This window comes from Dermacentor andersoni, chromosome 5 (genome assembly GCF_023375885.2).
Source record: "Dermacentor andersoni chromosome 5, qqDerAnde1_hic_scaffold, whole genome shotgun sequence".
Taxonomy (NCBI): domain Eukaryota; kingdom Metazoa; phylum Arthropoda; class Arachnida; order Ixodida; family Ixodidae; genus Dermacentor; species Dermacentor andersoni.
In genome coordinates this window covers 173,834,928-173,862,182 of record NC_092818.1, presented here as the reverse complement: position 1 = coordinate 173,862,182, position 27,255 = coordinate 173,834,928, and the positions used below count along the sequence as shown (strand labels likewise).

Sequence of the window (27,255 nt, the reverse complement as noted above, 5' to 3'; positions counted from 1 at the left end):
TCGCCTGAAAGCCACGTGCCGGTCCTTTCAATTTTCGATCGTCGTTGTTTGCCTTATGGTGATGACACGTCCGAAAGCTCACTGGAAAGGCAGGCCGCGCAGTGACCGCTGCGATGCAGGCATTCTTCAAGCGTGGTCACGCTGGAAGTTGCGCTGAAACTTATATTCCTGTAAGTCGCCTGAAGGGAGTAAAACGCGACCGCAATCTAACGTAGAAATGCGTTGATATAGAGGGGCGCGCAGATGTTGTAGGCGTAATATCCCGCACTGGCTGTTTTAACGCACGCTGCGAATATTTCGTGTTTCTCGAGCTATACTATACCGCTATTCTGTTATCGAATACTTGAGCTTCTTTCTTATATTCGTTTATGTCTATAGTCGAGCGGCTATCAACAACGCGGTGCGTACACTGTTCATGTCATTGACTCAATCGCACGTGATAAGCTGTCTGGCTTATCCTAACAGATTTAAGTGTAATTGTGTTCCTTAAATTGAAATGGGTCAAATCGGCCGCAGAACCACATAACGTGTATGAGAAACTTATATCTTGTGATTACCGCTAGAAGTGAGGAATGAGGATTAGTGACTTGAACAAAATATCAGGTGGGAGGTAATTGTCCAGTGTGCTATAGCAGCCCGTTCCGGCTTGATTCGTGAAAATGATGCCCTGCGACATTTGGCTCTTCGTAGATATATATGCATATAGTAGCGAAATGTTGTGCGAGATACATTTTCAATAATGTGTCGCAAGTCCGAGAGATGCGTCAGTATAACTGCGCTCCTGTTGTAATAGGAGGCATGTACGACTGCTCTACACAGTCATTTATTTAACGGTTTTGGTAAATTCTAATCCACACCTGCTTTGTGAATGATTAATAGATGTTTGACGTAACTTTCGCCCACTGAAGGAACTGAAGCTTGAATCTAATAATTTCCTGCAATACGGTGATCAAGTCTGCACTATACTAAATGAGAAACACCGTGTCCGTCACTATGTTCCTCGCCATGTTCATCGCAATTGCATGGAGGAAAAACGTTGGTGGTGCATTCTTGAATTTTGAAAGGCGGGAGGATATTTAAGAAGGGGGCAGGTGGTATCCCGCAGATTGTCTGCGGGTTGGTCGGAGGTGCTTTTCAGAAAGCTTATGAAGCTACCGGTGGCGTGTGTGCGACCCATGTTGACCCCATTGCTGTAAATGGTGATGCCTGGGTTACAACTAGCCCTAAGCAGTGCGAGTTACGAAGTTGTTGCCTTCAATTGATGAGGTGTTCTTGCGCAAATCGCAGAAGAGCTTGCTCTTCTTTCGGCATTTTGATTGGTTCGTTTTTATTATGAGGATCTTCCTAATGTAATCTTCTCGCGCGCTAATTATACAACAGGGACCAACCTCTTGGTCTTTGCCGTATTACTCTGTTCCGTGTCTGCTGATTGCAAAAAAAAAAAAAAGAACAGGGAAAGAAGAAATGGAGGTGGGGGTGGGTTTGGGGAATGCAATTTATAATCTAGAAAGTTCTCAAGCTGAAACAGCGGCTTAGTCATTCACGCTTGCTTTGTTCCAGAGGATTAAAAAAGACTAAGTTCAGCAATGCAACAATAAAACGAGTAACAGCCCAATATTATGCCTATATCATTATTATTTTGTTCTTGTTGTTGTTATTATTATTATAATTGTGCAGTGTCGCCTTGCTGTGATATATGTCCACTGTATGACCTATTCGTGATCTCACAGTGTTTCGCGATATCTTCTTGCTGCTCCAACACAGGAAGAGTGGTCGCTGTCGACGCCTACGAGAATTACGCGTTTACGAGGCGAGAGCGAGGTTTGTACATACTAGAAGATTGCTCAACCTTTAGCAACTCTTATTTATAGCAATAGTCGTAGCAATAGTAAGTTTATGCCTACTCTTCTTTCTCTCTCTCTTTACTGCATTTTTCACTCTCGTTCAATCTCTTCTCCCTTTCTTAGTCAATTTAGCATTTCGTTTCTCGTTATTACTAGACGCCTGGAATTTTTCTGCTTCCTTATTCTCTTCGGCTCATGAACGCTACGAATGCATTTCTGCATTGCTCACTTTTTCATGTTCTTCGATATACTTGCACTTGCTAGATGCACGTTAGCGTTATATATCTTTTCAAAGTCTATTTCTTCTTTTTTTACTTTATCTTCCCTCTTTTCCGCTTCCTTCTGCATGCTTTATAACATTCCGGTTGATCGAGACTTTATTGGTTAGTGTGTTAATCAAACGGCCACTTTAGGTTCCCTATTATTTACATAACTAGCGCGATGACAGAATACATTTAAATTTATTACCAAGAGCTTTGAAAGTTTCACAACATTAATTTACTTCTTACGATCAAGAATTGTCGACTTGCTCGTGCAGCTTGATTTCATACCTTCATTAGTTGCTTTTTCTTGATAATTGACTTCGATTTTCTGCATTTCATTCCGCAGAACATGTCGGTAATGATACGTGCCAGTTTTTCTGTTGTACTAAAGCGTGCCAACGTTCTGCCCCCTGTATTATAGCCTAAAAAAAGTCGTTTACATTTCCTATCTTATGAGAGCCTCTGAATACGCAAGAAACTTATCCAATATTAAAATCAAATTCTGCTTGTGATTGGCCTTTTTGTGTCCGTTGCCTCAAGGTAACTCGTGATGAATTTTGCTAAATATTCACTTCTTCCAAGCTCTTTAAATTCCTCTTTCTATCAATTTCCTTACGCTGACCACGCCACTGGTTCCTTGGCCACAGGGGTTTGTCGAAAACACGAGACCGCAGCGAACTTCTATGCAGTGCGTGCGCACGTAAAGTGTGAATGAAGTGGGCCGTAAAGAAAGTTGAGTTAATATGCTCTATTGTCTCTTGCGTGAGGAGTGTATGGAAAACATTCATACCAACGAAAACCAAACAGCAAAGAAGACTTGTATGCTCATTGCGATGAAACACAAGCATCTACGTACCAGTTCCTCCGTGGCAAGCTAACGCTCGTAGCAGCTCCTGCTTGAAGACATTTCTTTCTATCATTCGCAAAAGGGGCCCGGAACTCCCGCTCAACGTTAGGAGCCATTTGGAACCTAGCTGCGTCGCGCAAAGTCCCCTCTCGCCCGAATGACACGCGTCATTGAGTCACGTGGTCGACCGAACCACCCAGTACTCGGTCGGCAAAGCGCGCAGTGAGAGCCAAGAAAATTGACACTTCTTGCTCCGGAAAAAGCAAAGCTCTAGCTGCGGTTCGAGCCGTTTCGGCGCCCGGCTTTTCCACCCGTGAACTCCGTCTCATTTACTGCACACGTGGACTCCATTCCACCCTCGAGAATTTGCCCGTGTATAGCTACGCTGCGACAAACTTCGAAGGCACCATTTATTTCTCCCCTGACGTGCGCTTCTCCCACATGGTCGCTAAGAAACTTCCGCGTTGCACAAAACGGTGAGTGTTCTCGTGAAAGCGCTTGACGTGCGAAGACAAACGGACATGTTCCGCACGAGCCAGGTCGTTTAATTCGACGCTGGGTTTTCAGTATAGGAATTCCTGCCGCAGCGAAAGCGCTTGCTACCGTGTGTGCGCGAGATGTAGGTATACGTGCATCGCGAATGTGGCTCAAGACTGCACTGATAGTGTATGTTTTATTCTTTGTGGAGCGTTGGCGCTTCTGCTTGTCAGGATTGATGTGTGCTGGCATTTCTTGTTTGGTTTTTGCTTTGAGCTGCATTGGTTCTTTAACTGTGCTTTCGGATAGCCAACTCTAAGAAGAAAAAAAAGAAAAAAAGGACACATATTTCTATCTAATAAAGAACAAATGTGCGAAAGATTTACATTTTACATCACCTGCGGATTGCAGAAATGTAGCAGTTGTGTAGTCTTTTCTAAATTCCCACTTAAATTCAGCAACGACGCTACCGAACTTCAACGGTATTGGACAAAGTGAAAGTGTATTGGCGCTAATGGGCATTGATAATACATCTAAACTATATTCATATAATATCTCTTCCTGTGCATTCTCATAAGTGGAACGCTAATTTCTATAGCGGCATAATAAAGTTTGCTATCTGCTTTACGCTTCTTGCGTAAACGTGAGATTATTTAAAGCCTACCGTTTACCTATTGCACAACTACATGAAATTCCGTACGGCCTTCATTGCGGTGTTGTGTTTCTGTGTGATTTTTTTGCCGTTGTTGGAAGTTTTGCTTCCGGCGGCAAGATCTTTGTCGCAACTCACCCGAGCGAAAATAGTGGTAGTCTCCTAATAACGTTTTGTACGTAAAACAACGAGTAGCTGTCATCATTTCGCATCAGCAACGTCGCATACTTTTCCGTATTGTTGCGAAACAGAAAATCACAACTTACTCGTACAAAGGTCCCATAACAGCGCCCGATTCCCTAGCTTCGTCCCCTATTCGGCGACGCTGTTGCTGTCAGCCGAGCTCGCTTCCAGGCAGGCTATCGCATTCACACTCCCTTTCGCCCGGCTGGGCCTCTGTCGGGCCACCTTCGTCACGTGCGACTTGTCGAAGCCTTGCCCGCAATTCCACGCACGTCCTTGCCGCGGCTGTGCGGGAAAGCGTGTATCGGAAAAGAATGATGCAGCCTCTACAGCGGCAGAGAGATCCTTTCCCCCGAACTTCCTGGCGATGGAAACGAACCACGTGGCAGGGAATGTGCCGCTCTTCGGTCTCCCCCTTGGATACACGCAAATGAACGCCGTGAATGTGAAAGAGGTAGAGAGAGAGTGTAGGCGAATGTACAAGTTGAACCATGCGCGAGCTCTATCGCGAAGGGAGGAAACGCAAAGGCGTGACAACACGACGGCGCAGGCAGTGGTGCCGAATCAACGACGCGTCACGTTTGCATTCGGGGAGCCACCACGCGCCACCCGGTCATGCTTTGTTGTATAGGTGGTCGCACGCACCCGCGCATGCCTGCCTTCTCTGCACACTCCTTTTGTCAACACTCGCACCCCGCTGTTCTCTGTTCCCGGAGCTCCCGTATAACCCAACACTGATCTCTCCGTCACAAACTTTCGGTTCTCTTTTTTTTATCTATCTCTCTATATGGCTGGAGTCGTTCCTTACGGACACATGCGCGGACTAGGAAACGTGTCTCGGTTCACCTTATGTACGCCAGGGTGGCTCCTGAAAACGATACGATAGAGAAACTTGATTCAGGAAACGAGTGGCATACGCTGTTGTGAATCAGAACGTGGCCTGTCGGCAGCGCGTTAGGAGAAAAAGAAAGAAAGAAATTGCGTCAGCTCCAAGATGTCGGTTGACTTCGGCTGCTCCATTTGTTCCTTTCTAACCAAATGCCGCTTTACCCCTCCCCTCTTTTTCTCTATCACTCTAACGCACAGGAACTCGAAAGTTCCACGTACCCACGTGCCGAAAGAGAATCGTCTGAAAAAGAAAATTAATTATTAAGCTTTATATAGTAGTTATGATATTGAAAGTAATGGAATGGTTTACTAAAAGAGTGGGGAACATAGGCTTGATAAATGTTGACCAAACTACTTTTGCAGAAACAAACGTTACTGGTTAAAGAAATAGGGAAGGCGGATTGCTTCGAAAGTTCCCAGTGTACACGCGAATGTTGTCTCATATTTAGAAGAGCGAAAAAATTTTCGATTGAGGTAACGTATGCTACGTCATCTGTAAGATTAAATTTGTACATTTAACGCCTCGTTTACTGTGAAACTGTTAGCCTCTCGCTGGTCGGCATTTTTCGTGTTCGCGTCCCTGGGCCGATCCCGAAGGTGTGCAATAACCGGCTGACCCGCGGCCGAAGTGAAGTAGTCTCCAAGCACTCAGCAAAGTGAAGCGCGAAGAGTGCATATATTTTTTTGCAATCACGCGTACAACATACAGAACAGCATTCGTTTCAATAAAGAAAAACCACAAAACAAGCATCCAAACCACATAATTGATGATAAGGAGTTCCTGACAACAATGCGAAGCACATAGCGTTCTCCGCATACATTTCCGTGTAAAGACCACTGGTGCGCAAGCTGCCGCGGCGACGGCTATTTGCGACATGGGGAGGGACGTCGCTAGCCTTCGTATACAAGATAACCAACCGAGCAATTGATTTCATTGTTCTTGCCGTGCCACTATGGTTAGGCAACGCATAGCTTGGACTCCCGAAGAGCATCATGAATACGAGGAGCTGCAAAGGGAAAAAAGAAGCGGCATTACGACCAGCGGCAGCATGCTGTCAACACTGCCATCACTCCGATTACTATCATTACCCTAAATTATCATTACTACCATTAGTCTGACTCAATAAAACGTTGCATACACCCCTCCCCCCCCCCCCCTCCCTTTAGCGTTTACAGGGATGGTTCTCAACAGCTTCACTGGACATCCACTTTCTGGGGCCCGGGATGGCGAGTCAATTGTTTTGTTCCTAGGAACCGTAGCTGTAGTTGTTGGCATATTACTACCTATTATTACTATCTTTTGCTTTTAACATATTGCCTACTGCCTCATTTTTCGGCAGTCGAAGCGAAAGGGGCAATTAGGTCACAACAACCTAGGATACGGAAGACACGTACAAACACGCACAGATGTTGTGCAGAAATAGACTTGAGGTGCTCTTATACGTGCCTTAGGTGTTCTCCTCAGCAGTAAGAAAAACGAAAATGAAATGCCAGCTAGCCCGATAATACATGTTCGTAAGCAATACATTTTCATTATGTAATGAAATATATACAGGAAAGAATGCACATACCTAAAGGGCTGTACTGAAAAGTAGCCCTTTGGCGTTGCATATATATATTTTCTTACTTCTTTAGTGCCGGTAGCATCCTTGCACTGCGAAGGAGCTCTGTGCAGTGTCAAAAGAGAGAGAGAGAGAGAGCAAGGACAGGAAAGCCAAGGAGGTCAACAAGACGAGCACCTGGTTTGCTACCCTACACTGGGGGCGAGGAAAAGAGGAATAGAAAGAGGAAATTAGGGAGAGAGTGAGCACAGACTGCGTGTTGGAGGATGCACAGGGACACTATAAGCGGTCTCTTAAGCCGGTGCACTTCCAGTATTGTACTGGTGCACGTGTCGCTTTTCGTGCCAGTGACGGGTGTGGCCACGTTCTGAGTATCTTTGACTCGGAGTACGGTCTCGAGTCCAGTTGGTTTAAAGTTGTCCGCAGTGAGAGGCGTTGTAGGTCGTAACGAGGGCAGGTACACAATAGGTGCTCAATGGTATCCTCGCATCTACAGGAGTCGCACATCGGGCACTCAGCCATTCCCATAAGATAGGAGTAAGCGTAACCACAAGACACCAGACATACATGACTCCATGCATGCATATACCGACGGTTCCACCTGACCTACCAGCTCAACTGTCGCATTCGTCGTTCCAGCTAAGCAGGTTAAGTTAAATTCAAATTGTCACACATGACTACATCTACGTTGGCAGAACTTGCAGCTCTCCATGCCGCTATAACGTATGTCACCGAAGAGCCGACAGAGTTATGGGTCGTATTTTGTGACTCTAAGGCAGGTCTTAACAATATCAAGTCTGCATTACATGGCAGAACTTACGACCAGATGATATCCGACATCAGGGAAGTACACCACCATGGTCTGGAAAGAGGGCACAACATAATATTTCGGTGAATTCCTGTTCACTGTGGCAGTGTCGGCAACAACTTTGCTTACAGGGCTACCTGATCTGCCCACGAAGACACCCAGACGCGTCCAATACCTTTGGAGAGGTCGGACGCTGCCAAGGAACTTCGCCTGCTTGCACGCAAAGAGTCACAAGATTTCTAGAGTTCAAGTGCCATCAATTGCCGATTTCATAAGCTGGACCCCATTCTATATATATACGGTTACAACTGCCGTCTAGCCTTTCCCGCGACGAAAAAGCAGTGCACTCATATATAATGTGAACACTGCTTGGTATCTACTGGTATCCACTGCTTAGTATCTGCTTGGTAACTACTGTAACTGTCCGAAGACAAAATCCTTTTTGTTTCCGATTTCTCAATCTCATTTTTCGCGCTGTATTTATGCTGCTTTCACACACAATTTTACGACGATGATGGCAGCGTTATTGCGTGATCCCTGTTGCGCGTTGTCAGTCTTTTTGTTTGGGGTGTCAATTTGTCGCTTTAACTGGACTTTTTGATAATATCATCTAATGACATTAAGGATCAATGTTCGCACATTCTGTTAAGATACGAAAAAAGTGTTTTTTTCTTTTTTCGCGTGCTCCGGCTTAAAGACCATCCACGCGCTGTTGTTTCCTTGGCGGCCTAAAGGGACGTTAAAAGAAAAAAGAAAAGTAAGTTGATCTGTAATTCTAAGTAGCGCTTCTCTTACCGCGAGAGGAGGCTTGGTTCTCCAGAAAAGCCTTAAGAAAAGGCTTCAGAAAAGCCTTAACTAAAGACGGTGGTGATGCTTCCTGGAATTTTCCGCAAAATTTTGTTGTAATGTCACAAATTTTGGCGGCATTTTGTCCGGTATACTTATTATTATTTTGTCTGTCGAGAAGGAGTTGCAAAACGTTCAAAATGAGCGCAAGAGACTGATCTTACACAAGTTTCAAGAGCCTTTGCTACGCTGCAACGTACCACATGCGAGAAAATCTTTACATCCACGACGTCGCACTCATGTACCGGCCAGCGGTTTCGCGCGAAATTAAAGGAAAGAAGAAGACGGTATCGACCTCATTTTCTCTTCTAATTATCAACCGATCAGTGCGAAACTAATGAAAATACAACTCAGAACAAATACTTTAAAACCTAAACTCATTTCTTGCTTAAGTGTCACTTCAAGCTCGTCCAGTGCCCTTACGTGTTCATAAAGCCAACCACGAGGGTGCTAGTGATCATGGTCCTTTATTAACACGGCAAGCTGGGCGAGTTGGTGATTGAACATGTTCCTATGGGTGGGCAGCGCAACCCGGACGAAGGACAAGAGGGAAACTCATCTGTGGAAAGTCATGTCACCACCTCGCCGATCTGAGCTTTTCGCAACAACTCAATCGTCTAGAGAAGGCCGGTTTTCCAAAATCTATTATCGTGTCAATATGTGAAGGGCTAGTGAAGAAAATAACAAAAGGGGAAGCACCCCCAACACAGATCAAAAAAGCAAAAAAGAGTATGCAGTCATCCTTTATGTACATCAGATGGGGCATGGGTTAAATAAGACAGCCATGAAATATGGCGTTCAAGTCGTCTTTTCAGCATAGAACTGGTTAAGTAAGATTTGCAATCTTGTCAATGGACCTAAACAGGCATCCAAAGCTGTGTGCCGCGTCAAACACTTGGGGCAGCGTGTGGCATGTTCGGTGGGAGTGGTCTACGTCATTCCACTTTCGTACGGAAAGAAGTACTTCGGGCAGACGGGACGCTGCCTTAACATCTGCCTTAGGGAGCACCAAGGTGTGATCAGGAATGCAACAGGTTCTAATCTGGCCGCGCATTGTAGAGTTTCCTTATGCAAACCTATGTTTGAACAAACGAAAATATTGTACAAAAATATGAATCAAATCAACCGCGAGATTGTGGAAGCCTACTTCATGCATGTAAACTCAGGCGCATGCGTCAGCCAGACTTCTGTCACTGCAGCATCAAGAGAGAGAGAGGGAGAGAGAGAGAGAAATAATCTTTATTGTTAGACCAGGCTTCTTGAGCCCAAAGGTGGGTGGCCTCCTCAATCCAGGTAGCCATGGCTCGCTGCCGCCGCCCGAGCCCTGTTAACCAACCGTAGCTGGCTGTCAGGGTCTTGCGTCACCAGCAGAGCCTCCCACTGGTTTTCCGATTCTTCCTCTATATCCGCTTCTTCCTGCATGTCATCGCCTGGTGGTGATGATGACGGTGGTACTTCGCGATTATTTCTGCACTCCAGCACCATATGGCGCAAGGTGTTGGGCGTGTCCGGCGGGCAGAACTTGCAGTCTCGCCCGTAGGTGCCCGGATACATGGCGTGCAGCAGTGTTCCATGCGGGTAGGTTCCAGTCTGGAGTCTTCTCCAGGTTACTGCTTGCTCTCTACTCCTCGTCTTATGCGCGGGCGGGTAGTGACGGCTCTGCTTCCTGTAGTGCGCCAGGATGTCCGAGTACTTCTTGGATATCCGTTCATCATCCTCGTCGCAGTCGTTGGTCCGTGTTCTCTGCGTGTCGGAGATGGCTCGGCGTGCATGATCTCGAGCCGCGGCGTGCCCCGCCTGGTTCCCCGCGAGAGACTCGTGTCCCGGCGTCCAGACGATTTGTGCTGTTTCTATCTCGGTGTTGGTCAAGACCTGAAGTGCTGCCTTTCCGATCCTTCCATTTACATACCTACTGCATGCTTCTTGCGAGTCCGTCACCATGGTAACCAGGGTCTTCGTGCACGTTGCGATGGCCAGGGCTATGCCCAGCTCCTCCGCTGTGCTCGCGTCCTTGGCACGTATGGATGTGGCTGTAAGTTGTTCGCCCTTTTCGTCGACCACGCTGATTGCAAATCGGTCGTTTGTTCTGTACGCAGCTGCGTACGGATAAAGAAACTGAGTTTTTGAGTGGCAAGATAGGCTAACACCCTTTCACCCTTGTAAGCATTACTTCACACGTGTTTACATTTTCTGTATATTTTATTCCCTTGTTTGAAAAAATAAACCAGTTGTTAGTAAACTGCGCTCGTATCGTGTACTCCCTCTTGTCTTTCGTCTGGGTTGCGCTGCCCACCCATATGAACATGATCATAGTCTTTGTTGCAAGTGGAGGCAAAGAAATATCTGCGGTCGCGGACATCTGACCTCCGGAAGCCATCAGCGTTTGGCCTCGTCTCTCTCTCAAGAACTGACAGAGCATGAAAATGCTTAGTTTCGCTTATTTCACAAGAATTGTAGTGTTGAGCATGAAACGGTCAGTGGCGTCAATTATTATAAATTGTCTCTGATGTGTTCACAAATGTCGTGGTGTCAATAATTTATCGTAAAAGTCCAACTTAAATTAGGATAACGCCGTGTAGATTGCACACTTCTATTTTACAAGGTCTGTAGGTCTGCAACAAGTTACGCAACTACATATCAGGTGCGAAGATGTATTCTGCCGATCTCTCAACATAGCACAAAGCGAAAGAAAAATTCGACTATGTTAGTGATGTTGAAGAATCGAAGAGTTTTCCAGTGTAACAAGATGTAGCCGCGCACAACACCACCTACCTGTTTGAGATATCCGGTTGATCAAGGGGACTTGCCTGCGAAAAGAAACTTCAGTTGTCGATGAAATGGTGTCGTTTTAATTTCACAATGCTCGGTGTACTATAATGCTGCAGAAAGTAGATTGGTGCCATCAAAACTCATCTGTGTCACGCAGTGGTCCCTCGTCTCACGGCAGTGGTGGAAGGCGCCGTCGAGTTGCCGTGCAACCTGTCGGTACCGGCGTCTAACCACGACCGGGACAACGTTACGCTAGTTCTGTGGTCCAAGTCTGGGGTTCACGGGCCGCTCTACAGTGTGGACGCTCGCAACTCTCCACTGGAGCGAGCCAAGCACTTCCCCAGCCCTGACCTCGGCGGACGCTACGACTTCAACACGAGCGCCCTGCCGACTGCGCTTCTCCGCATAGATCCCGTGCGGCCAGAAGACGCCGGGGAGTTCAAGTGCCGTGTGGACTTTCGATGGGCGAGGACGCACACTTATGTCGTGTCCTTGGAAGTGATAGGTCGGTGTCACCGTTCCGCGGACGAAGAAGTGAACACAGATCATTTCGCACGAAAGTGTGTGGCGCCTTGAGTTGCAGCTTACCGTCCACTGTGTTTGAAACCTCGAAAGAGTAACCCGTGGCTGACTCATTTATTCTTGTAGGCTCAATCGATCTTGTGTGAGTCAGCCACGTGAAGGCACCTAAGACGTCTCTCGTTTAATTTTGAGGAGTGACGCAGGAGGTCACTGCGTTCAAGACAATATAGACGTCGTGTTCGTCATGTGAGATGGTAGCGAAGTCTCGGATTTGTACGAAAGTCTCTCGAAGAATGAGCCCGCAGATATACAGACGATATGCAGACACACAGAGACGAAATACTTTTGCACTATAAATAAATAAACTTTATATGTTATGAACTGCTTAAGTAATCGCTAGAGAGAAGGAATTAGCAAATTTCTTGAAATGGTAGTGACCATAATATTTATTGCGAAGCATCGACTGCGCGATGATTCAATCAAGGTACTTCATTAAAAGGATCGTGAAACCTGTGGGCTTGCAGTGACCTTATAAATGTCAGTGTGGTCCAATAAAGCAACAAAAAACGTTGCATTGTTTACCTTAGGCTGCAAACAAAAAACCATTTGTAAACATTAAAAGCACGAAGGCACAAATCAGGAAAGGTTAATATGTTGTCAAACGGTTTTACAGATACCAGCTTAAATCACTTAGGGGAAAGTAACACTTCGCAGTGGTGTCAAGTGAAGTGTTGTGAACAATTTAAGCCGATAAAAACAAAAAAGTGGAGCGTGAACGTTTATTGTATTGGATATATATAAAAAAATAAATAAAATAAAATATGCAGCTTTAATTTAGCATGTTCAGCTTGACAAGAATTTGAAGATTTGAAAGCGTGTCCCGCAAGAACTGGGCAGTCAAACAGGCCAAGTTTTCTCATTGTGAATGATTATGAAACAGAACCTACCTTTACTGCCTGTGGGGTTTCCCAATATTCATGCTTCAGCAGGTGCCCACATCCGGACTATTATCTCCTGGAAAGCCCACAGAACTGTGGTCCTTTTCTGCGCGCAGTATTGCATTATCGATGCTGCCCGCAAAGTAAGAACTAACCAGGAATAGCTCCATAAATAGTGAGCGTATTGCACAACTTAGGTGTAGATTAAAGGCGGCTTTGTTAATTCGGTGCATGGAATCGCTTTATTGCTGTATTATGATACTTACGCATGTCTGCTTGAACACAAATCTGTACGTATACGTCGGCACACACTGACAGTGCGCTGAGAAACAACCAAGGTGAACCGTCGCTCCTTGCATTGCTATCTGCACGTAATAATGAAAAATATAAACCCAACGTGTACTCGAGAAACTTGAAATATAGATGCGTGATTCTTAGCGAGCACTTGGTGCGTTCCCCCTTCCCCTCCCCGTGTCCAGTACCCCCCAAGAAAGCCATCATCACTGACGAGTCGGGCAAGGTTCTGCAAGACGTCATTGGTCCCTACGACGAAGGCGCTCCCCTGAAGTTGGCCTGTGAAACGAGGGGAGGTAAGATACAATTTCAGGCGACAGCTACAACCCCGTAGCTGCAACAGCCGTTATCGACGAAAGAAAAAATTCAGCTTGTAATCTTATTCTGCTGCGCCCGGGGCCGAGAGTTTACTTTCACATTAGCACTCACAGTAATTTTCTGCAGGCCGAACGCTCACGCCAATGAGAAATTTGGAATAGATAACAGCAACTGGAAAGTCGTGTTAGATTAGACGGATCATTTAACGAATTTCGCTATGCGCTTGTGATGATTTCACTGCAGAAAGTCTAGCTTTAGCAGAAGTGTCTAATCTCTTCGTCATAAACTAAATATAATGATGTGCGCAGGTATACGCGTGGATACATTTGCATAAAGCGCATCTCTGCATATTTAGTGTGTCTGTGCATGTAGTGTTAACTGGTTATAAATACGCTTGGTGCCTGCGTTATGTAGCAATCCAAGGACTCCTGTGTGTCACATCATTAAAGGGAACAGCATAAAACACAGGAAAAGTGAGTGGCAAGCACGCACAAAGAGTGCGGGATTTCATCTGAATTTAATAACACGAAGGAACCCGTTTCTACAAAGTCACAGCCAACCGTGCTACAGCTGAGTTATTTGTCATCAAGTAACCATCAATGCAAACAGTGTGTGTCACTATAGCAAAAAGAAAGAAAAAAAGCCTCGATAGAAGAGAGCGTTGCCATTACAGTGCCGGAGAACGTTTAATAAATCAACAATTTCTTAATCTTTCTTTTGTCGTTGTCATTCCCTTTAAAACAACTTACAGATCTTGCCTAATTTCTTTACTTTTCAGGATCTCCACTACCGGCCGTTACCTGGTGGCGGGAAATGAACCTTCTGGACGACCAGTACTTCAACACAAGCGAAGGCACCTCGCGCAACGAGCTGCTAATCCCAAAACTGGAGCGCTCGGACGCACGCAGCGTGCTCACGTGCCAGGCGTCGAACACCAATCTGACGCTCCCCGTCTACGCCTCCGTGACGATCGACATGAACCGTGAGCGGACCACACCATACTAGCAAATGCGCTCGTGAAATTATTTTTATGGGCTATCGACAGAGGTTGTGTATTATTCTGGCCCCAGGGGTTATGTCGACTATTGTCTAGTGAGTATTCGAAAGCAACGATTTAATATTTATGAGCAAGACCAAACCAGTGAGCAGAGACAGACCAAAGGACAGAGGCTTGTTAGCCACAAATATCGGCGGACATGCCACCAATTCATTACAAAGAAATAGGAAGGTATATTCAAAGGAAATAGCAATTATAGAAGGTTTGTAGCTTCCCCACGGAATGTCCGATCACCGATTTGTGACTCATACAAGTGTGAAGAGAAGATCGAGCACGTCTTGTGTTTTTGTAATCTCTATGACATCGAACGCGACGTTCTTTGGAGGGTGTTAAACCAATTAGACAGCAGACCATTTTCAGAGACTAAGATTCTCGAACCATGGTCCTACGCGTTACAGGCTTACAAAGTAACGCGGGCTCTGCTACGTTTCATGAAAACGACTGGCCACAGTTACCGATTATAGGCGTGACGTGATGGACAACCGCGCGTATTCACACTGATAGTACCTTCTTCTCTACCTCTCCTTTCTTTGTTTTCTTGACACAAATCCCTCCTCCCATGTAGGGTAGTAAACCAAGCGTGTGTCTAGTCGACCTCCCTACCTTTCTTTCCTTCTTTCCTCCCTTCATTCCTCCCTTCTTTCATCCTCCTCCTCTTCCTTCTCCACAGATTGTATCAATTTGTTTTATAAGGACATTTGAAAAGCTAGCAATAAAATTAGCTATTACGTAGCTTTCTTCACCATTACATAGAGCTGCAACCATACATGTGCAACTGTCTGATAATTACTTAACACGACCACAGAAAGGTGCTCTTTTCCCGTGCCTTGTGGCTGTGCTCATGTGGATTACAAAAAAAAACTTACTGTAAAAAAGAAAGACAAGAAGAGTAAGCAGGAAGACTGAGGAGTGAAGGCATGTCTGTCCTAACCCTATTCATACAAATAAAACTAATACAATAGTCAAAAACAGCGGATTAAAGACTCACTAAACTCTGCTTACTGTTTGGACGAAGTGAGACATGGCAGGCACTGCACTGTTATGTACTTCAATAACGATAGTTAAAAACCAAATAACTTACCTCTACTCTCTCATCGTGTGAAGGAACACTTCATATACATTTTCGCCTCACGTTTGTTAGCTCAAATCGATGTGAGCTGACTACCTTACATTAGCGCACATTAGCTCACAACGATGTGTTCCCACATATGTGAGAACACATCGGCGTGCATGCAGGAACCTCGCTGTCAACAAATAAAGACCAGCAATAAGTGCCAAGATACCATGAAATTTTGCTGTACTCGCTCCTACGGAAGTATTCACTCAAGAAATTTAATATCGAGCAATTTGCGCCAGGATGTTAACAAAACACAATGAAATAATGCCTAGCGTGCATAATCGCCGTGTTTATTTACGTTCGTTTAAGTAAATTCTAAATGCGAACATGAGCCACGATACCTGAATCCAACCCGCCGTAGTGGCGTGGTGGTTTGGTGCATGCTGCATTGCTAAGCCCGAGGCCACAGGATAAAATCCGGGCCATGGCAGCCAAATTTTAATGGGGGCGAAATGCAAAAACGCCCGTTTACCACGCATTGGGTGCACGTTAAATAATGATCAAAATTAGTCGGAATCCCCTACTACGGCGTGCCTCATAATTTTATTGTGGTTTTGGCGCGTAAACCACCAGACTCTAATATATTATCTGATTATGGTACTAACGGTTATAAAGCAGCCAAGGAGTGCGGAATGCCTATTCTTAAGGCCAAGCGCGAGATCTATCTTCTCAACTTTACAGGGCTTACTCAAGGACATAAAATCAGTTGAATTGCCTAAGGTACTTGAAAACTGCTGTCTTAAATTACATTGTCGAGCCATGCCGGCTCAGTTTCTCACTACTGAGAGATTCAGTGCTTAAAGCGAAAAAGCACGTTCAATAATGGCGGAAGCTGAGTCGAACCTACACTTGAATTCGCAGAACACCGAACGCAGGAAGAAAAAAATTAAAAACGATCATATCAGACAGGCTGACTTGATAACTTAGGTAAAAGGCGTCGCATATTCTTTTCATATCATTCCCGCGAACGCACTAGGTTGTGCGCATAGAAGGCACATAAGAAGCGTTGGTACGGAAGTGAAAGTAGAACTTTCCTCCAGTAATTTCCACTCTGCAGTCATAAATTAGGTTACGCTGAAGCAAACCATATGCTAGGCTTTAGAGCGCTCGACTGCTTACTCTTCTTGCCAGACTTCGTGTTCAGTCGCCGTCTTTTACCTATCGCGTCGCGACAGGCACCTCAAAGGCAGCTGATTGCATTTCAACTCGAATCATCGAAGCGCCGTCTTAGAGTACGGAAGCCGCTTAGCTTTACTCTTGAATGATGGAACTTTAACTCACTTTCAATGATTTCTTGCTGTTTCAGGGCATTTATATGTGTGTGTATTCTGCATTAAAACCTTCATGGAATGAACCTTGTTTTAGTGTTCGTTGAGTTCTTTATCAGCTAAGCCTTCATTTTTTCTCCTCCTCCGCTCCTACTTTCCTCTACGTGTCACATTAAATTCTATCAAAGCTTAGGCTTTCACGCAACTCTTCTTGCGCAGTGAATTCACTGTAGAGCAATGAAGCTCGTTGGGTCTCGTATAATGCGAAAAAGGAATAAGCAGTCGGGTCCAAGTAGCGCTGTCACCAGCTGTCACGGTGTAAGCGTCGCTAGATTACAAAAAGAACAATGACTCAGTGTGCATGTCAGCGGCTCACTTTAAATGCACTTCACGCAGCCGTAAAAGCTTGAACTGCACCGAGTTTTCCTTTTCACAGCCATATTTCTACATGAAGCATATAATGTCTGCACGCGTTTCTTCCGAAGCCAAACCCATGAAAGGCCTGTGTTTTCATATTTTTAATGTAAGGCTAGTGCCACCAAAGCCACCTTAGTCTGTGTATTCAGCAGGGATTTGTCCTTAGCATCTTTATACAATATTGCGCATCTGCTATGCAGTTACTTCTGCTTATTTTTCGTATGAGCCATCCCGCGATTTTGCTGGTATCGCTAATCGCTCATGTTTTTCTTTTTTTTTTGTTAAGAAAGCTAATCTATACCAAACACGTGATACGGTGATTTGTCCAAGAATATAGCTGGAATTTCGAAGGAGTTTTGCGAGGTCCTGTCATTGCTAGCTCACTTTTTTATGAAGTAATTTTGCCCTGTACAATAGAAATAAGCTCTACTGTCTTAACAGCGCGGACAGAAGGTTTTTGAACCTGCGGGTACCAAGAGGTGGTGGTATTAGCGCAAAACATTATCAGTGACATGCAGTGCCATGCGCACTAGACATCGCCATTTTTGTTTCAAGACAAAGAGAGTGGCATAGATAACACAACAAAAAAATGAAGAAGACGAATGAATGTCACAGAGGCCATTAATGCAGCTTTTTGGCTAACTGCTCTAATCATGGCCTGGATAGTGTTTGCGATCCTATTCCAATGTTATCTCTTTTCGCGCTTCGTGAGTGGTCCTTACGGCGCTCCACGAACTCTAGCAATGAGATCGGCCGGTCTTAAACGGTGGATAATAATACAGGAGTACAATCGAGCGAAAGGAATCCTTACTTCCTACCGTCGTCGTACAACGGTACAAACAATGATATATAGACAGGTGAAAAAAAAAATATTGCACCAAAATATTGCACCAAATTAGTGACGGCCGTGTTTGTAAGTGGTGCGAAGTCCTAGCGAGACATAAGTTCACAGAAACATGAAGGATAGAGAAGGAGAGAGAGAGATACAAGATTTAATGACATGCTGGAGATGTTAGCCTAGCTGTTGGCCTGCATACTCCAGGTGCTGGATGACGATTATGATATGTACCGCGAAACCCTTAACAGCTCATACAGAATCGCTGTGTTCATTAAAGTAAAATGGAAATGTGAGCAAGATACACGATAGCTCTATCATTCAAGCTCATCAGCCGCCTTTGAAGTGCTTGACGCGATGCGATAGGTAAAAGACGGCGAATGAACTCGAAGGCTGGAAAGGAGAGCGAGAAGTCAAGCGCTCAAAGGTCTAGCATCCGGTTTGCTTCAGCGTAACCTAATTTACGAATCTGCAGAGCGAAAATTACTGCCTGAAAGTTCAACCTTCGCGTCTGTACCAACGCTTCTTATGCGCCTTCTATGGGTACAAGCTAATGCGCTCACGGGAACGAGATGAAAAGGGATATTCGACGACCTTTACCAACGTTATCAGGTAAGCATGTCGTACCTATAAGTGTTTCACACTGGTCCATGAAGGAATGTCGCTGCAGCCAACGTTTCGACAAGCGAACTTGTCTCTTCGAGGGCAGCATCTTCCCTGACGCTACCCCGACAAAGACAAAGCTCCTTGTCTAAACATTGGATCCGGTGACATTCCTTTGTCGACCAATGTCGATACGTAGATGCAGGAAGTGGAGCATAATTTCGGCTCCCTATCATTCTCACTCCCGAGTTCTTTCTTCCTGTCGGTTGAATAGCACGCACGCTGACACCGACAACGCTCTTCGCGCTCTGCGCAGTGCGTCCCCTGGACGTGAAGGTGACGAGCGCGCGTGACGTGCTCGTGGCGGGTCACCGGGCGGAGCTGCGCTGCCAGTCCCGGGGTGCGCAGCCGGCAGCGCGCATAACGTGGTGGAAGGGCGGCCAGCAGCTGGGCCGCACCGTGGAGAAGCTCGAGGGCAACGTCACCTCGAGCACGCTTATCTTTGTGCCCGGGCCCGAGGACCACGAACGCCTGCTCACCTGCAAGGCGGACAACCCCCAGCTGCCCGACAGCGCCATCGAGGATGCCATCTTTTTGTCTGTCACGTGTGAGTGCACAAGTGAAACCATTTTTCAAGATGCGTAATCCATTCTTTTTTTTTCTTTCGTGCGTAGTCACACCTGGTCCAGTCGCGAACGCACAAAGCTCCGAGCGTAAGCAGAGGCCGTACTGGAAGTTTGGAGCGGCTGGAATAATACAATTGCTAATTAGCTCGGGCTGCGCCCATCCTTCACTCTCTTTTACCCGATGCTTGTTCATCGACGAGCATGTGGGATTCGAGAAACTCCACTCGACTACATTTGCGTGTGCTCGTTTCAAGGGCAGCCAAACTCAGAGTCTCATTTTGCATTAAAGCGAGACAGCAATGCTTGGGATCGTTATTGGCGTTTTCGCACTATCGAATCGCTTCATCAGCAAATAAATTCACTTTGTGAAGCACTTCGGGGTCATTTACTCTACCCTGTGCTGACACGCTGGCACTCCTCGACCCGACACTATGCAAAATCAGACGTGCCTACGTTTGGATGAATCTGAAAGGCACTTTTTAGCCTGCGTGTTGAACATTCCCGCTTTTGTGAAAGCCTTAATTGAACCGTCCGTTATCAGCACAATAAGCCGCTTAGCCGGCTCAGTGTGCTGTAGGATCAGATTGGCGAAAGATAGAAAAAAAAAACGTGCACAATTTGAGTTCACGCTTACAGGTCAATCCACAATCAGATGGCGCGCATGTTTTCGTCTTCTACTTTATTTAATGTATCGCTGGCGCAGTATTTCACAGCTTGATCATTATACTGCTCTCAAATGTGAGTTTGAGACAAAGAGCACCCGAATTGTTATTACTACGCTATGTTAGACACCTGTTAATTCTAAAAACGTCACACATCTGCCTGCTTTTCTTTCTTTTTTTTCGTGATAGCTGCAATGCTTGCACGGGAGAGCGATTCTACCCACCACACGTTAGGGGTGTAAATAGCTAGCTTTAGAAATGTGGGACCCAAAGGGGAAGACGAAGCAATCCACCGGGCGTACATGATAACGCAAGGAGAGTACAAAATACCGCAGAAAAGGCCTACAACAGAGTTTGGCTTTTTGCATACGGCAAGCCGCTTCAGTACGTTATCTCTAAAACTCCCTTTCTCTCGTTTCAGCAGTTACACTGTCTCCAATTCACTGTGCTCAATACATCGTTGAGTATCGATCACGCCTGCGATAAGACGTTTTTTACGACTCCCTGTAGCACCAATAGGGGGCGAGCTGTCGCTAAATGAAATCCCGACAACCTCTCTCACGAAATGACGAAGGCCACTGCTGTCGTTATGCGTTTAGGGTCGCTCTCGGTAACCGCCATTGACGGGACGTTTTTCCCTCAGGGTGGCCTTCGCTCAGAGACGTCGTTAATTGATTTACTCGGCGTTCACTTTCCCTTTGTCTAGCTATCTTTTGTTTCTTGTCGCATCCGTCTCGCCTGAAGCGATTTGGAAGACGTCAGTCGCCGTATTCGGCTTGGTTTCTGTGATTGGATGCTTTATTTGGCACTGCTGCGAGATCGAACTAAATTATCGGTGCAAAGAGTTGTAATATTGAAAAAGCAAAGAGGCGGCTATAAATATAGGAATAAGAAGCATGCCATTATAATTGTGTTAATTGTGTTTTGCGTCTGTGACAAAACATGTTTGTATTGTATCTGACGCAAAATTTTCTCAGCCTCGAGAGGCAGTTTTGTTGAGTGAATTAAAGTGGCATTGCCTGATTATATTATACAATATAGAAAAGATATATATAGATAAAAGAGACTAGACCTTCATACCTCGATCCTTTTATGACGCTGCGCTAATTTTCAGATAGAAGCACGGAGAAAGTTCAGTAGTGCCAACAAAAATAAACCTGACTAAGTACACGCGGGAAACATTGTTTGAGTATTACTACGAATGAGTCGCCAGGCCATGACATTACAAAGTAGATGTATAGCGTAGCGTTCTCTTTAACAGCGCATATGTCTTTCTTATTCAAATGAATAGCGATTGTGCACATTCGTAATGAATTAGTATTTCTCTCTGCTTGCTTGTTATGTGTGCTGAAATAAGGTAAGCGAAAGTACGTAAAATACCCAGGATGGGAGGCTGTGAGTGCGCAATGATTTTAGGGATCTTCCGGTCTGTATGTATCTTGGTTCTTTGGCTTAATCTTCCCATTAAGGCCCTAATTTTGCAAACATTTAGTAACCAGAAATAGTCTGCTACGCTATTTTCATTGCGCTGACCTGTAATATTTACTTTGAGTCATAGTGGCGATTGTCACAGAAACTAGCGCCACGGCCTTTGCCTTGTAGAGAGTGAGATAGAAAGAAAAGGTCGTGCAGGGAGGTTAACCAGGTTTCGCTTAGCCTGCTACCCTGCACTGTGGGAGGGCTAAGCAGGAATAAAAGGAAGAAAGGCTCCAAGTAAAAGAAGATGGAAAAGGTTAAGTAATGATGCGCAGTGCGCACAACACGACAGCATTCAGTGCGCAATCAAATGCACTCGCGCAGCCCAGTTATTCTTCTTTTCTCTTAGTGCGATACCAGTTATATGGACACTCCAGGCGCATTTCTGCTGTCGCCGTCACCGACGCCGTGAGATTTTGTATGAGTGAAAGCTTTTGAGGGTGAGCCGGCGAACGCGGTTCAATCTCGCGTGCGCGAACAAGAAACGCGGCCCGGATGCGTGCCCTCTCCTGTGGCGCGAGGCAGGTGGGCAGGGGGATGAGACGAGGGAAGAGAGGCGTCCTTCTCCGGCGGCTGCTACGGTGCCTCGAAGTCCTCCTCACCCACTGCTTCCTACAGAGTGGAGACAAACGCGGCGTCTGCTACGGCGTTGGCCACACGAATAGCGGACGCTGTAGGGACGCTTTTCCGGCGCTACTGTGTCTTGAAAGCGATCTGCGATGTGGCTAAAGTGTGCGCCCGCGCGGGCATCATCTTCAAAGCGATCTGAATTAAGCGTCTTGCCTTTCTTTAGATCACTATCATCATCATCATTTGCAGAGTGCGCGTAGTGCCGGTAGCTTCGTATGCGCTGTGATTTCAACGTTTCGTTCGCGTTGAAGCGAGAGATGCATGACGGTCAATTGGCAAGCTGCTGCCACGATTCCTTACTCCAGAGCTTTGATTGCGAGTTTCCGCGCTCATCGAGCGATGCGTGTTCATGCTTACCTGTGCACGCGTGACACCGTGCTGGTTAATTTAGTTAAAACACGTCAGCGGGCTAATTGGTTTGAATGCATGATATAATGTGTAAGCGTGATTCAACGAGGGCGTAGAAAGAAGCAGACACACAAAGACAGCGCTGTCTCTGTGTGTCTGTTTCTTTCTACGTCCTCGTTGGATCACGCTTACACATTCTATCATTGTTAATTCAGTTAGTAAGCGAATGTTTACAAACTTATACGGCCGATAAAACTACTATCCTTACATGGTACAGCTATCTACTAATTTGCAATCGCAATCGGTGCTTCGCCTTTCGGGTGGAACTGCGAATTTCTTTGTTTGTTTTCTTTTTTTTTTGCGAATGTGTCAAATGGCTTATTGAGCAAGAAAGCCGGCGTCTGTAGCAGCAAAACAGCACCCATAAATTCCTATTAACTGCGACGCCACGTCAGGTGCCTCGGCGCAGTTCCCGTTGGCTGCGGCTCCAGCTGCTGCAGTGGCGCCCCAGGTATTGCGTGAGGGGAAGGGCACCGCCGCGACACGTCGCCGCATAGGTGGCATGAGGCGTTGGCACCGTAGGCTGCTGCTGTTGGCTGGCTTGGGTAGCACGTACCACAATGGTACGTTACACCCAGCGCAAAACTCGAAGGACCGGTCAGCGGCGTTCATTTGGAGAATAACGCTTTCGCATTCGCACATTCGCAACTCATAAGAAGTGCTTATGCGTCCTCGCTTTTTTTTTGTGTGTGTACAAGTGCTCTGTCACCCTACAGTGCGGTTGACGGTTGAACCCATGTTCCCAATGTGGCGCATGAGACACTGAGTAGAACATTGTGTTCTTATTGTTCGAACTGCAGACGCGCCGCAGCTCTCGCTGAGCGTCACCTCGACGCACGCGAGCGGCGCCATCCTCGAGGGCTCGGACGTGCTGCTCGAGTGCGCGGTTCGCGCCAACCCGTCCGTGCGCGACGTCTGGTGGAAGCACAATGGCCGCCTGCTCGACCGGAGCCGAGACGCCGGCCTCGACCTGGTGTTCGGCAACCAGTCGCTGCGGCTCCTGCGCATCCGCCGCACCAGCGCTGGCACTTACCAGTGCCTCGCCAGCAACACGCAGGGTCACGGCGAAAGCAATCAGCTACAGCTACAGGTCAAGTGTGAGTACCGCGATTTCAATCAATCACAGTGTGTCTTTGCTGGCATTGCTGAGGCTTAGCATGTGTAAACCATCTAAGCACTCGGAATGCACCCGTCGCAGTGTTTCAGTGCCTATAAAGCTATGCTACTGAGCGCGAGGTCATACAACCCGTGTATGGAGCTGCTTGGGGACGTTAAACGCCATAATTTGAATGCATTCGAAGTACGGTAATTTTCTTAAATTTAGCCCATTTTTGCAAGCAACCAGCTCTTCACACTAATTATTGATAATCTGCCATAAATGCTAATAATTTGCAAAAAAATATAGCTCACGTGGTGCTTCGTGTAATGTGAAGCCAGAAGCTTACACTAAAATTTACCCAAGTAAGTAAAATTTATCCAAGCCAACAATATGTAACTGCTGCGTTAGATTTCATTTTACCCTGCGCATAATATGACACTTTCGGCCAATGTTCGTGTGCATTGGCCCTGCGATAACAGTTTTATTAACAATATTTAGCATAAAGAACTCAGCATAATTCGAAGATGTGAAAATACCGCCCTTTTCTATACTGCCTACGTTGTGAACGCCCGTACACTTTCGTGTCGATTGAAGCAGGCATAACAAAGTGTTTCCAACCACTTTAAGTAACCCTGCCGTAACTGTTAGTACTACAGCATACTTTCGAATAAAAACAAAAAAGTAGGATTAGCGCTGAAATTTTTCTTCTTTGGTGGCACTATGTAGAGAGCTGCACTGTATGAAGATCTGTACTGGCGGCGTTCTTTGACGCACAATGAAGCAATATTATCGCTAGCATTCTTAAAATGAAGCTCTCTGAGCTGCACAACCAAGGCTCTCCATGACCAATCCCAGCAAGAATACAGAAAAATGGAACAAATTAACCCTGCAATGCCCAGCAAAATCGTCGTATGTGCTACGCACAGTTTTAGACACCTAAATGCTGATTTAAGAGCGAGAAACTTAAAGTTTATGATTGCCATCTTAATACGCCGGTGTGAGGTTTTATTCGTGGGTTACGGAGTAAGCCGATCAATTACTACATAATTAATTACTACAATAAATAAATTCTAGCTAAAGTTAAGACGAACCAGTTGTTCCAATCTTTACTTATACGGAACTGTGTTCGGGCATTACTGAGCTGAGAAAGAAAATACCTCTCTTGCGTAGCATTCTCATGATTGAGAAATGGTCTTTTGGATTTGTCTTCTTTCTTGTCTTTTTTGTTAATGACATATCTTTAAACATAACAAAGGAAGTGAATAGGTTGCATGCAAGGCTGATGTAAAAGGTTCTTCACGTCTGATAAAGAACTTCCAAGTCTCTTCTTTTTTCTTCTTTCTTTTTGAGCCGGGTGACGTTTGTTCTGCGCATGTGCGTACCATCAACTGTTCGCTAACTTTTGCCCGAAACGTGCCTTTAGTTGAGCGCCAGTGGTGGGTATTTTCCGCCGCGTTTGTGTCTCTATTATTTCCGCTTTTAACTTCTTACGTATAATGGATCAACAACCCCAGCAACATGTCTTGTTGAAAGTGGTATTACATTTCTTTTCACACAGTTGCTCCCGTGTGCCGGGAAGGACAGAAGTTGGTTTACGGCGTCGCCAAGGACGAGGCGGCTCAGGTGTCCTGCGAATTGGAAGCTGACCCCCCGGATGTGTCCTTCCAGTGGCGTTTCAACAGCACCTTCGAGGGAGAGCGGCACCTGTCCGCCATGCCGGTCGACAAAGAACTGCGCAGTGTCGCCACCCACGTTCCTCGTAGCCGCACCGACTACGGCATGCTCTACTGCTGGGGAAAGAACAGCGTCGGCACGCAGGTCAAGCCATGCGTGTTCACAATCGTCGCCGCGGGTGAGCTCGAGTGTTTGATATTTTTACCAAATCTTGTTTACGAAGTGAAAATTAAAAAAAAAGCGGAATTTTAATGGGTTTCTAGGTGCGTAATAGGCGTGGCGTTAAGTATTGATGGCCCGTAGGGGTCGAACAGTTACCGTATATGCTGTGTAATTACGAGCCCTTGCTTGTAACGCGCACTCAAATTACCCAGCACGAAATAAAAAAAAGCGAAAAAATATATAATGCTGTTGATTCTGACACGCGCCATGCTTTTCGTGATTCAAGAAATTTTATATGCAAAACCATGGAGTTGGATATTGAGTAGAGCTGACTGGCACTCGCCAATGCTTTGTCCTGTTTCCTTAGTGATGCAGCGAACCCGCTTCCACTGAGCGCGCGCAGCGGCCTTCGCTGCTCGCGCTCTCCACAACAGGCCTCCACTATAGTGCTCTCCCCTCCTCCTATTCTCCGGGCTGCTAGCATAAGTACAAAGCGCCACGTGCCATCGAAATGGAATATGAACAGCCAGCTTGAGAAGCGTCTCTTGCGTGGCCAAAGTGGGCCGCGTAGCAGACGATAAACGCGCAAGAAAAGAACGAAGCTGCGTGTCAGTCTGATTGCGAGAACGGGTTGTGCATTGCTCGGTTGTCTTATAGGTTTTGCAAACTTAACTAGATTGCTTTCATTTGATACCGATTTGTCTGGAGTAGTTTTCATACGGTAATACTACGAAGCTTTCGCGGTAAGCACTTTCGCTTCTATCGTGGTTTGAATCTTCAACTGGCGCACTTTGGTTTCCTGTCTTTTATTCAACTCAAAATTGATTTTTGTCGCCAATGTAATGATTTTACTTTGTTAGGCTCCTTCGATGGTGGATTAGGGAAGTCATGAACTGTTTCACTCCTGGATGGTAGTGCGGTATGGCAAAGGAAATGAAAATTTTCTTTTGTGTGTGTGTGTGTGTGTGTGTGAGATGAGCACGAATGTTGATAACAACTGCTCCTATATTCCTAAGAACATAGCGGCGGAACCGAATGAAATGAAGTTTAGTATCCGGGCATAAGGTTTTTGCAATTCGCGTTCTTTTCTACTTAAAATTATGTTTCCTGAGATTTTAACCATTCGTACTTCTTTTTTCAAGTATACATTATGTCATGATGTATATGCGCAAAATCTAGCAAGAGCCTAGATATCACCGGTAGTTCGCTTGCTACTATTTGCGTGAGCAGGCTGCTAGTCGGATTTATTGAAAGCTTTACCTCCATTGTTTGCGTGGATTTAAATGTAACCACCTAGTGCCGGAAACGCGTACAAAGTATTTTAGGACTTGCCGAGCCAGAACATTAATTTATCCAAGATTATTGTAGCAAGCGTTCATCTACACGTGAACGTCTGCAGCATGAGCTGAAGCGAACAACAATGCTTACGCACATTTATATACCACAAATGACATACAGCGCAAGCGTCTATAGCGGAAGCTGAAGCAGACGACAGACGAGGTGCACGCCGGAACCGTGGTTTGCGACGAAAGAAACGTAACAGGGGAACATAACAGGGGAACACCCACGTCTGAGCGGAACAAGTAGGAACTACAAGGGGATTCAGATGCCTTTTCTATTTTGCGCACCAGTGCCGTATACTGTCCAATCACGTCGTAGAAAAGAGACATCGGATACATCTTTAACATTGCTATAAACGCCTCAGTCATCAGCGTACAATAGCACAGTGCTTTGCATAAAAATATGCATAAAAATATGCATAAAAATATCATTCGTAAAAATGAAGAAGAAGAAGGGCCCTAAACTAACTCTTTGGGGACACCAGATGATGCACTCAAGTTATAACACCGACCACCATTTAGTAACACATGCCGAGTTCACAACTAAATGTAGTCACAGGTTCAACCTACGACAGTGTAGTGTATACAAAGAGAAGCCAGCTTGTGTAGTTACAGAGCTTGCCTTACGGTGTCCTAAGTCTTCCTGAAACCAGAGAATATACGCAGTCAA

The 27,255-nt window shown here is 45.8% G+C and overlaps 1 protein-coding gene across 4 annotated transcripts in view; it reads left to right on the top strand.

The window, feature by feature from the left end:
• The window catches only part of LOC126531630 (nephrin-like), a 372,938-nt gene that overhangs the window by 302,582 nt on the left and 43,101 nt on the right, over positions 1 to 27,255 (top strand). For 3 of the 4 annotated variants that reach the window (XM_055071313.1, XM_055071314.1, XM_055071315.2), the window contains 7 exons: positions 1,765 to 1,821; positions 11,297 to 11,644; positions 13,079 to 13,189; positions 13,990 to 14,193; positions 18,825 to 19,115; positions 23,111 to 23,407; positions 24,968 to 25,261. In XM_055071313.1, coding sequence (XP_054927288.1) covers positions 1,765 to 1,821; positions 11,297 to 11,644; positions 13,079 to 13,189; positions 13,990 to 14,193; positions 18,825 to 19,115; positions 23,111 to 23,407; positions 24,968 to 25,261 — 1,602 coding nt within the window. The remainder of the gene's footprint in view (positions 1 to 1,764; positions 1,822 to 11,296; positions 11,645 to 13,078; positions 13,190 to 13,989; positions 14,194 to 18,824; positions 19,116 to 23,110; positions 23,408 to 24,967; positions 25,262 to 27,255) is intronic. The other variant, XM_050179245.2, reaches the window with a different exon arrangement.